The 12,291-nt window shown below is 44.7% G+C and overlaps 1 protein-coding gene across 6 annotated transcripts in view; it reads left to right on the forward strand.

The window, feature by feature from the left end:
* The window catches only part of ctbp2l (C-terminal binding protein 2, like), an 86,746-nt gene that overhangs the window by 71,574 nt on the left and 2,881 nt on the right, over positions 1 to 12,291 (forward strand). For all 6 annotated transcript variants that reach the window (XM_068582471.1, XM_068582472.1, XM_068582474.1 and 3 more), the window contains 6 exons: positions 1,855 to 1,999; positions 3,282 to 3,488; positions 6,843 to 7,057; positions 8,831 to 8,961; positions 11,044 to 11,171; positions 11,634 to 11,751. In XM_068582471.1, coding sequence (XP_068438572.1) covers positions 1,855 to 1,999; positions 3,282 to 3,488; positions 6,843 to 7,057; positions 8,831 to 8,961; positions 11,044 to 11,171; positions 11,634 to 11,751 — 944 coding nt within the window. The remainder of the gene's footprint in view (positions 1 to 1,854; positions 2,000 to 3,281; positions 3,489 to 6,842; positions 7,058 to 8,830; positions 8,962 to 11,043; positions 11,172 to 11,633; positions 11,752 to 12,291) is intronic.

Raw genomic sequence — 12,291 nt, forward strand, 5'->3', positions numbered from 1 at the left:
CATCCCCGCTACATCCCCACTACTCACCAGTGGGATGACTTCATAGCCATAAAATGCCTCCCCAGTAAGCCGCAGAGTCAAACACACACACACACACACACACACACACACACACACACACACACACACACACACACACACAACCAAATCGAAACTCTTTTGCAACAGTATACTCTCGTCTCTCATGCTCACACAGGCCAAATCGCTGCCGTGTCAGAAAAGCACAGACCTCCTCAGAAATGATAGCCGTTAAAAGCAATAAGGCTTTGGTTACAGTGAAGGAGAGAGATGAGGATTGGGTAAGAGTCTCCATTAACGTAAACTACATTCAGAGTGGATTTCCCCTAAAAAAGACTCCATCTCCAGCTAAAAAACAACACAAGGGAGAGAAGAAGAGTGTTTTAATGCTCATGTGTTTCAACCTTGAACTAGTATCTGGAGGCCCGCCTAGGGCACTGTTCTAATAAGAGCAGTATGGAAATTCAGAGCTAATCTGCTAATCACATGAAAGCTAATGCAGTTTGGCTGGAGGTGAATGCAGAGCGGTTATTTAGGCGCTGTGGCCAATCCTGAGGGGAATATTTTAAATCCACATCAGAATGAATCACAGGTCAGGTCACCTTGTTCGTGTCAAGTAGCAGAGGAGCAGCGCTTCACTGCGACACCCTCCTGACTCTCCTGATTGGGACTGATTGAGACCTTTTTTTAAGCCCCGAGGCATACAGAGATTTTCTACACCAAAGAGGGCGGTTGTTGTTTTTTTAGCAGGAGATCTCAACTTGATTTTGGTCAGGTTATGTGGTGAGGAATACATGATTTGATCTCCGGACTCAAACAAGCACCTCCATGTGGTCATTTCACTGTCGATGGTGAAATGTAATCCCTAAACTTTGACATGTAAAACCTGACGAATTAAGATGAAGTAGTCCATGTACATTTCTCCCAAAACCGATACGAGTTTAGTTTAAAAGAGAATTATGTGCAGTTTTCCTTGAGGGTTGGTGACCTTTTTGGTGGAATGAAAAACACTTTCTCTTCTCATGTTGCTGCATCTTTTCATGTGGAAGAAGTTGGTCTCAGGGTTGATCTGTAGCCTTCAGTACTGTATATCACAGAACACTTGTATACGAATAAAGGTAGAAAGAACTGTGCAACAGAAAAGGTAGTATTTTTTAAATTGCTGACAGAATATAGAAAAGCAGTGTAATATTAAGACCTGCGAAGCAGCAGTGTGATATGCTATATATATATATATATATCTGTATGGATAGGTGAAACATTATATCCCCAGATGTAATGGGTCAAAAGGTCAACTGAGTGCAGTCATTTCCTTTGACCTATCACATGCTATCGTCTCTTAAGGTTTATCCTGCAATCAGCAGCTGCCTTGACCTCCCTCCCTCCCTCTCTCTCCAGACAATTGCCCAGCTCCTTTGTCCGTAAACACCCTCAGGGTCTGTGTGTAATTGTGATGACCATGCGGAACCGAAGCACCTTGGAGACAATATAATGACTTGTTCCACTTCGGTGCAGGTCTGTAAAAGGACAGTGTGTCACTGCTGCTGGGGACCATGTGATGTCTGTAGTTCCCCTTCGCTGTGAAATGTTAAACGTTTTCTTAAGTGTTTTCCGGAGTCGTGGCGGACGAGATTTTCATGGTTCCTCTGGAAGGAATGTGATCCCGTGATTGTCATGAGTTCTCCTGAAGTCAAATGGACTAATAGCCACGTTGTATGCATTGGCCACATGAATGAATGCACAGAAAGTTAAACAAAAGGAAGGCACGTTAATAAATAATAACTGTCAGTGGGGGGAAGAAAAAACAACAAAAAAACTGTGAATGTGTTTGTACAGGTGCTCAACGAAGCAGTGGGAGCCATGATGTACCACACCATCACCCTCACCAGAGAGGACCTGGAAAAGTTCAAAGCCCTCCGCATCATTATACGCATCGGCAGCGGATACGACAACATCGACATCAAGGCTGCTGGAGAGCTGGGTACGAACTCACTCAGTATAAAGTCCAGTAGTGTTTAGTGTTGTTGTATGCATCCCAGAATATAGAGTCTATATATTATGTGAGTCACATGAAGGTACTATTTGTTCTGTGTATTTTTCTGCTCTTTTGTAGATTGGTGTCTGCTTTTTTTTTTTTTTATGGTTTGTTTGTGCCGTAATTACACATGCTACCTCGGGCACCAGTAATGAGATTTAGCTGAATCTTGAGTGGATGTTTTCACCAAGCTGCTACAATGTGGTATGTCGACAACTGCAGTGATTGGCAAAGTGGAGGTCAACACAAGATTGCACAGGTGATAGTGGGTTTGCCCAAAAGGCGACGGCTTCGGGAGAGCATGTTTGCCGTTTCCTTGTTTTTTTTAAATATATTTTTTGGAGTACAGAACGGTATCAAAAGCCGAATTATAGAGTCAGATGAATGGTGGCCATCCCACTGTGAGGCCGAATGTTCAAAGAGGCAGAATAGGAAGCGAGAGGAGAGTGCAGTCTTCTCTCTGAACCACCACCCAGGCTTATATCAGCAGGCTTGTGGCTCAAACAGCCCTTACAGTTGACAAAGCTGCCATTTTCCTGCCAATACGAGATACTGTGTCTAACTGCCACCCACTCACCGAAGGCGCTCTGCCTCGCAACGCAGGAGTCAAAAGCTATCGTGCCCGGAGAAGGCGGCGCTGATATGGCGGCTGTTCTCGGGGAGAAGAAAAGGGGCCATTGATTGAGCGGGCTCTGGCTATTTTTCGCTGTCCAGAGACGGCTGTGCTGCTACTCGGAGATACAGAGTGGGATGAGGACATTAGAGGAGAGCGAGGGCAGGCAGAAGTGCTTAAGTGGCGATAATGGAAATCTTTGTGTTGTTGGAGGATAGGCATGGTAATACCAGAAGGTCAGGGGTTTTAATACTCTCAAGGTAACAAAATTATGAGCATTCTATTGGAGGATATCTTGACAGAAAGTGCCTCAAACTTGCTTTATTATGCATGTGCACATCATTTCAGATAGAGTTTCATTGATTCATTTTATCTCATCTTGAATTTTATTGTGATCATATCATATAATAATACAAACTGATGTTGCCTAAGTTACTCATTATAGGCAAACTGTTCTTAGAGATAATCATCATACTTAATTTATAGTTTTTGTTTTGTACAGTTATTATCTGATTAGCCTTAATTCCATTACATTACAGGTTATTACATTGAACATCAATTTTACAGTATATAAAATTTTGCATCTTGTGTGTGTGTGTGTGTTTGTCTGTTTAGGCATAGCTGTGTGTAACATTCCCTCGGCAGCTGTGGAGGAGACGGCGGACTCCACCCTCTGCCACATCCTCAACCTTTACCGGCGAAACACCTGGCTCTACCAGGCTCTCCGGGAGGGCACGCGGGTCCAAAGCGTGGAACAGATCCGCGAGGTGGCATCCGGCGCCGCCCGCATCCGCGGCGAAACCCTCGGCCTCATCGGCTTCGGTTAGTGTCATTTATTCTGGACTCGCTTTATTTACCTTTCATATTATTTCTGGTTTGTTTTTTTCACTCCCTTTCCTTTCCGCCGCTCTGTGCTTTCATATCCTCCTTCTGTTTCCTTGCCCTGATAAGGTTATTTCTCTCCCTCTGTCCGTCCCATTATTTCCTCAAGCTTGTCCGTTTCGCCTCCCTCCGGGTTGGCTTCCTTTTCTCTGCCACACTGTTCTCTCATCCCACCGCTCTAATGCTCACCATTATGTCTCCATTATTCTCTCTTCTTCTGTTTTCATCTCTTCCTCTCTGTCACCGCGGCCCCTCGACACCTTGCCCTGCCATAATCGGGCCCAGTGTTACAGTGTGTTTTCCCTCTCTGCACCTGTTTTTAATGCTGATTGTGTGTGTTTCTGCATCCTTCCGCCCCGTCTCAACATTAGTGGGCTCACAGATGCTTTGTCTTCTCACAAGCCTTTCCAGAGTGCCACCTTATCTCTGTGTCCACATACACTCCCCCCCAACACACACACACACACGCACACAAAAACACAACCTCCTTCCCCCTACAGGTCCCAGACAGCCTTCTAGACTTACTGTGCCCAAGCAGCAGGCCCTGGCAAGAAGATGTCCCCCCCCCCCCAATCTATCTCATTCTCACCGGATCCTCCCACCTCCAGCCTCCTCTCCCGGTCTTTCTGGCTCAAGCCTACTCCAAAACAATGTCCATTGTCAGCGGGAGGTTGGGGAGAGCGAAGGCCTCCTGGTGTTTGTTTGTAGGACTCTGCACATTCAGCCAGCTGCACAACTCTGCAGGCCGAAAACACACAGAATGGGGAGGGAAAAAAACCTCTGGCTCTTATGGCGACACAAAAGACTCAAGAGTACTTCAAGTACCAGCCACGACAACGTTTAAGGCTTTTCCACTTTTAAAATAAGTGTTGGGCTGCGGCAGAGTTCATTCATTTGTAATGATATTGATTTCACTGTCATTCCCTAGATTAGTTCTCTCATAAATAAGTATGTGGAATTCCCTTTACTTCATATTTCTGCATAAATGATCACAAGCATTAAACTTTTAAACCCTTTCTGAAAAGCCATCCTCTCTGGGTTTTTTTGTGAGCTGGAAGGAGTATTCCTTCAGTTTCGAGCACAGATGTGAGAATAGAGGACAACAAAAATCAGTAAGGCTGGAACACATCCTGGAAAGTCCCACGAGCAGCGAATACTTAATTACGAGTCGGTGTGTTTAGTTGATCTGACCCATCATGTTGTTGTTCTACATATTTCTAGTGTTGAATCTGTAATATATATTTTTTTAAATTGTTCCGTAATTATAGGGTTATAGTCACATTTTAAACTATGAAGAATCTTCACTCATGTCCACATACTGGCTTTTTCTGACATATCATGACATATATATTGATATTGGAAAATATTTAGATGTATTTCATGTTACCAATATCAACCCTGTGGCCAAGCTCTAGTTGGTGTACAGGTAACAAAGTCACATATTCTGTCCAGGAGAAATCCACCTCGACAGCACGGGACCCAAACCAATGACAGACGACAATGACACACTCTTCCTTTTTTACAAAAGCAGCATTCTTTTCTTCGAGTTGGTCTTGATCAATCACCACCCCGTCTGTCCAACTCTGGGAAAGAGTTGATTTGGCAAGTCTTTGTGTTGTGGCCTCACATTTGAGAGCAGAGTGTCCTCCTCGTCCTTTGACTGGATAAATGAGCAACACAAAGCAAATGTCCGCCACTAAAAGTTGTGTGGCAGAACCTCTGGCAGCATATTCACTCTTTTAGTGGCATTGATCTGCGAAGGAAGGTAGGGAGACGGAGGATTAGGAATGCAAATAAAGGAGACGCTTGAAAGGAAAAATCTACATAAAATCACTTAATAGTTACAGTTTCTTGTGCTACACAACATAGTTGTGAATTAGAGATATTTGCCGACACACACAACAACTGTACACTCTAGACTTCATCGTAAATCCCTCTAAATCAAAGAGATGCTGTTTCCCTCTAAATCCACCACTTTACAACAATTGCCCATCGACCACACAGACAGAAAAATCGTTGTCGAAGAAGCAAAGATGCCAATTCCCCCCCCGCCCTCTCCCCCACCAGCCTCATCAAATCAGATTGTACTTCAGCCTCAAGACGACCTGGTGTGTTTCAAACTAACTGAAAAAAAAACATTCTAACGCTGCAGCTGTTGCTGCTGTCTGCACTTAAAACCAGCCGCTGGATGCAACAAGTTCACGCTCGCCCTCTGTGTATTGTCAAATGATATTCTGGGAAAAATAAGGAATACAATACAATGGAGCAGAAATACACAGGGCTATTTGAGCAAAAGTGCATCCACCAAAAAAGATCAAGCACTCTGGGAAAGGTAGATTTTCACAGTAATCAAAAAGTTGATTGTAATCCCTTCCCCGTAATGGGACAGAATGTTCCGAGTGATTGCTTCAGTAGTTTAAGGAGTTTCTATGCGGCTGTCTCTTATTGGCTGAGATTGAAAGTGGGGAGGAAAAAGACAGACTAAGAGCAGGACACAATGCTCCAGCACAAAGAGAGGACTTTGAGAGTGAAAAGGACCTTATCGATCCTCTTCGCCAGCAGCTGGCATCTCCAGCAACGGAGCCAACAGAGGAAGAGCCTTCGATGCTTCTGATTCACTGTCTCACATTCTCTACTGGAAACCAGTTACCTCACTCTGTCCTCTTTTGGAGCAATGATTTCTCTATCAATCATTAACCATTTTTCTTTCTAACGACATCCAATCTCTCGTAGACATCAGAAAAGACCTATTAACGTTCTAAGAGAATGAAATTGCTTAAAAATGGATAGCTTCCCTGCTTTGATTTTATGTTCATGTGTATTTTATGGCGTCTTAAAAAAATATAACTCACTCTTTAATGCTTATTGTGTATTTAGCAGGAATGATGTTTAATGCATTTAGTATTAATCCGTATGATGCGTTAACAGCCCTCTATTTCCTATCTAGTAAAAAATATGTATGATGCAGGACTTGGAGGATCCACAATGATTTGACAAGAGCAGACAATATATTTTATGTTGATGTATTCATATATGCAGATACATTGCCTCAAAAACATTTATGTACAAAGAACAGTGCCCATAATGAAGTAAATGTGCCAAAGTAATTATCTTAATAGTTATAGTCCTAATAAATGCAAGTCGGAGCATCAGCACCCGGTCCATGAAGGTTGAGAATCCTTGCGCTAGATAATAACATCATCACTTGAATTGTCACTATCATATAATTGCCTCTCGGCTCCTGTGTTCCACTGCACATGAATAAACCTGATTCCCTTCTCTGTGCGTCCTCAGGTCGTTCGGGCCAGGCGGTGGCGGTGCGGGCCAAGGTTTTCGGCTTCAACGTCATCTTCTACGACCCTTACTTGCAGGACGGCCTGGAGCGCTCGCTGGGCGTCCAGCGCGTCTACACCCTGCAGGACCTGCTCTACCAGAGCGACTGCGTCTCCCTGCACTGCAACCTGAACGAACACAACCACCACCTCATCAACGACTTCACCATCAAACAGGTACGCAAGCAAGACGGCACGCATACACACACACACACACACGCACACGCACGCACGCAAACGTGTCATCCAGACGCAGCCGAACATCCCATTGAACAGCTGTGATGTGACCCGGGCTTAAAGCAATGCTATCTAGCAGGTAGACAAGCAGAGCTGCTGGTGTATTATTACTCTGTCAGCCTGGAGGCTGTCCTAAAGAGCATTATAGTCGCTAGAAAGGAAAGAGGAAACAGCAGCAGCCATCCTGCCTGCACATTCCCTGCTCTTTATCTTAAGCTCCACCAAAGCTGGACACAAATTCATTCCTTTGCTCTGTCAAATGCAATTAGCGCCAGCCCACGGCTACAGCAAATATATCGACTAGGCTGCGCAGCAGGGGGCTGAGAGCACTGCAAGGGGAAAGCGCTGTTCTCTGAGTCAATAACTGCACTGCGAGGCGCTGCCTGGGGTGACACCTGCAGGGAAGCAGCGGTACTACACGGCCCGAAGAAGCGACTCCCTTCGGTCGATTTCTCCCCGCGTTGCCGCTCGCTGATATTTCGCTTTGTCTCGCCCGCCGTGTGCCTTTCTTTCCGCGAGTTGCAGGATGCGAGGAGACAAACATAAGTGGGTGTAGGGTAATAGCTTAACCTAGTTAACTCGATGTCTTTTTCAAAGCTTAATATTCTCAGCTGCCTCTTAAGTGCTGCAATGAAAGAACACTTTCCTCTCTTTCCTCACCAAAAATCTTGGCAGTCGCTCTCAGCTCTCAGCAAGTGGAAACGTGTGTGCGCATGTTTGTGTGTTTGTGTGTGTGTCAGAACCACCAAGGCCTAATAAAAGACTGCCTGCCAGCGTAAAGGCTTTTCATGCCCCTGGATTTCAGCTTTTGTCAAGATTAAGGGATTACTTTCTTCTGAGCATATTCATTTGATTTTTTTTTTTTTTCGCTTCCTCCCTCTTAGACTTTTTGTTGTGTCTTTTTTTTCCACAAGCAGCATGGGGTGGTGGCGCTGCCTCATCTCTCAGCTCACCCCTCATCCTTCATTTCATCTCTCGGTTTTGTATAAAGATGTTCTTTATCCCACATCTGACAGCATTCTTTCCAGCTGCTGTCTGTCTCCTAGATCTCTCAGGTGTCAGGCACAACAAAGGTGTCACAGATGGGCCTTTTTTATTCTCAATTTCTGTCCCGTGTAATATGTTTCAAGGCCCTCAAACGCAGTCATTCAATCCAGATTAATGTGCCGCGTTAGATCAAACAGATTAATTCCACTGTCGGGCTGACAGACGCACCTCAACGCCCACATCTGCTCGGTGAATAACTGGTCGTCATGGCCGGTGAAGAGGCATTATATTTTTGGACATACGAACGTCCATCTGTCCAGCTTTCCCAGTCTCTTGAATACAATATCGCCTGGAAGGAATTCCTTTACCTTTGGCACAAATTTCCACTTGAGCTTAAGGATGAACTGATTAGAGTTTGGTGGTCAAAGGTCAAGGTCACTGTGACCTCACATCTGTGATATTCAAGTGAACGCAATATCTCAGGAATGTGGCTGGAGGGGATTTCATTACATCTGCCACAATCATCCGCATGGACTGGAAGATGAACTGATTAGAATCTGCTGGTCAACGGTCAAGGTCACTGTGGTTATAACTCAAAAAATCCATCGCTAATAATGTAATAAAAATAGTTTTCGACTGGTTGGAGGAGGCATAGAACCGTGAGGAGGTAATCCTAGTTTGTTTGACTGTGTGTGTGTGTGTGTGTGTCTGTGTTGTGCGCCACAGATGCGTCAGGGCGCGTTCCTGGTCAACACTGCGCGGGGAGGCCTGGTGGATGAGAAGGCCCTGGCCCAGGCCTTGAAGGAGGGAAGGATACGTGGTGCCGCCTTGGACGTTCATGAGACAGAGCCCTTTACGTAAGTACACACACACACACACACACACATCCCTCTCAAGGGCAGACAGATGAATGCTTCACTTAGAGAGACAGATTCCGACAAGGAAATAGATGGGTGTGTAGGAAGGGAAAGAAAGCGACAAATTGCACGCAGTCAAAGAGACGGAGAACCTTAAACAGCCGAATGTCAGACAGACAGACAGAAACAATGGCAGACATTTGACAAGTTAAAGACACCTCATGCGCCGCTTCAGGGCTCTGAAGGTAATGGAACTCAGTAGATGGAGAGAGCTTTCTTCATTCCCATCAGAGGAAACAAAATACAGCTGAAGGTGCGGATAGATGTGTGTGTGTATATATATATATATATATATATATATATATATATATATATATAGATGTAAAAAGAGTACGGGATACAGTGTTGGAAGCAGCACCCCGTTGATTCTGTGAAACAAGCAGAACAGTTTGATTTCCGAATGTTCTAGACATACGAGCCTGAAGACCCGCCTTCATTAAGACAGTTTACCAAACGGTGAAATTGTATTTTAACAAACGTTAAACTGAACTGAAAATTGCTGTAAGTATTGTTTTTTAAAATGTATCCAAATGTCATCCGATGACGAGTGAAAACGTCGTACTGAAAATCATCCTGTAAACATTTAGGCGTTCCACACAGGCTATGTTTAACTTTTATCGGCAAAACTTTAACGCGCTGTCCGGCAGCTTTGAGCTCCAGTCTCCATTTCCACTCCCCTGCACCCCGCCTGATGCACCTCCCGGTTTTCCAAGCATGTTCCCCGTCTCAGCGGGTGACTGGTGGTGCTTGTTGTTCACGCATCAGGGACAGGTAGAGAGTTTGGTGGCTGCTTGTTTCTGGCCGGATGCTCGGCTGATTGGCTGCTCGTGAAGACTGAAACTCAGCCCGATGAAGCTGGAACTCATGCTCTGCTGACCCAATATGTCAACAGGAAAGTGTTTCATAACTTTGTCCCTCTATCCCACGCGACACTGAACTGATTCAGGGCGCCACTGAGGCGTTACACACACACACACACACACTACCCGGCGTTCCAGGAATAGAGGAAGAGGAGGGTGAGTTGGAGCTGATCTGTCTTTTAGTGCCACATGAGAGGACAGAGATGAAGGAGAGGACATTGTGGAAAAGGAGGAAGAGGATTGTGGCGTGTGTGAATAACAAGATGTGACATCATCTCCCGTTCGCCATGTTTCCAGATCATTGTCATGCAAATTGTCTAAAAACTTTTCTAGGAAAAAAAAAATGAATGAGAAATGATTAAAATGTTAAAGGAGTTTTGCACATGAATGGGCTTTCTAATTTCCCCACTAAAAAATTAAAAAAAACATGTTTGATACTTTTACACAAAGTAAAAACACATGAAATGCAATAATTGAATGCAGCAGCTCACATGGCTCAATGGACAGATCCTGCATTACAGCTCAGAATATCCAGTGTAAAATGCAACAACTGAGCTAAACTGCTGTCATTTATTTGACAAAAGCACTCTCTTTGCCACTTGCAATTCCTCACAGGATTTTTTTTTATGACAATTTATACATCATGAGAGCATTAAAAACTTAACGATCCCCTCCAGACATGTCATAAAACATCAAATACAAATCCCTTGAATAATAATTGTGTTTTTTTTTCCCACAGAAAACTTCAATTAGCTCTAAATACATTAGTTACATTAACTCCGTTTGCCTCATTAGAGAAGAAAAAAAAAATTCTGACTCTATGAACGTGCACATATTTTAAATTTCATTCATTTAACTGCCAGGGCACAAGATGCCGAAGTCGACGCTTTCTCTCTTCGGCAGATGAATATGAAAACAGACCTCAAGTATCAAAACTGCACAGTGAAGGTCAAACATCCAAATAAAGTAACAATAAGCATAACATTTAATAGAAGGGTGACCGTGGTCAAAAAGTCTCATATTTTATTCATCATAACTCACAAAGATAAGAACCGCACAGCTTTTGGTTAGCCTCACTCCTGTGTCTTTTATTCAATATTGTGTTATCATTTGTCCTTTTTCTACATTTCTTCTTACCCTGTGTGTGTCTGTGTGTGTGTAGTTTTGCTCAGGGCCCGCTGAAAGACGCTCCAAACCTGATCTGCACGCCGCACACAGCCTGGTACAGTGAGCAGGCCTCTCTGGAGATGAGGGAGGCCGCCGCCACCGAGATCCGACGAGCCATCACCGGTACGCAGACGCATAAACACATTTAATATATTACTCTCACGTCTCACAAACACAATATGAAATATTCTTTTACCCCGACTCTGCGCCGCTTCGTGATCTGAGGGCGCGGCCCGGTCTTTACTGCGTGACCTGTTGCACGTCGCCTCTTTCCCCCAGATGTCACGTTTCCACTTCAATGGGCCCTGGGTAGCCGTTATTAAATCCGGACCTCTTAATAGACGTCATCATTAGCTCCCCGACGCAGAGCGAAGCCCGGAGGCTGGCCGACGAGGAAACATCCAGATTGTTAAAGGATCTTGAGTTGCATTTTAGTGTTCCGAAGCCTGATGCGTTGTTCAGGCTGAACTCCAACTCTTTGTCCCTCCTGGAAGACGTTACGGCCTGTTAGAGTGTGTGCTTCACTGCTTTTAACTCTGTGTGTGTGTGTGTGTGTGTGTGTTTGGCACCTCTCTCATACGGCAGGCCGTATCCCTGACAGCTTAAGAAACTGCGTCAACAAGGAGTTCTTCGTCACCTCGGCACCGTGGGCAGTTATGGATCAACCGGGCGTCCACCCTGAGCTCAACGGCGCCACCTACAGGTAGAGACTGAACCTGCAGATGGCTAGCAAACGCCCTTCCCCACAGATTGTGTTTTTCAAATGCCAGTAAAAAAAAAAAAAAGAAGTAGATCATTTATGATAGATTATTGATATATTGTTATGAGCATTTATTGCCCATTTACTTTTCCTGCTTGCAATGTTAATGGAAACTCCCGAAATGTCCCCCCCCCCCCCCCCTTATATTCATTGTTTTAAAAATGTATTTCCTCCGACTGGTCGAGGAAAGTTGTTAAGAAGTAATAGCCGTAGCTTGTAGCTACTGACAGTAGTAGCCTGTCCCCTCTTACCTGTTCCCTGTAGTGGTGAAATGCTCATTCTTTGCCCACCTGTGGGCTCTTCCTGAACTCAGCATGTCCGCCTCCATGTGTTTCTTCCACGCAGCCAAGTGAACCAAACGCTTCCTGGCATAACAACCGGTGTCCCCCAAGACAAAATTATTGCCTAGATCAGGAGCAGGTAAATACGACCATCCGGGACAACAGCCTCTTGTCTGGAGGTCCCGGATAAGACCCCTTCTCA

The sequence above is a fragment of the Clinocottus analis genome, unplaced genomic scaffold (genome assembly GCF_023055335.1).
Source record: "Clinocottus analis isolate CAN_PGR_092001 unplaced genomic scaffold, fCliAna1.0.p SCAF_19, whole genome shotgun sequence".
Taxonomy (NCBI): Eukaryota; Metazoa; Chordata; class Actinopteri; order Perciformes; family Cottidae; genus Clinocottus; species Clinocottus analis.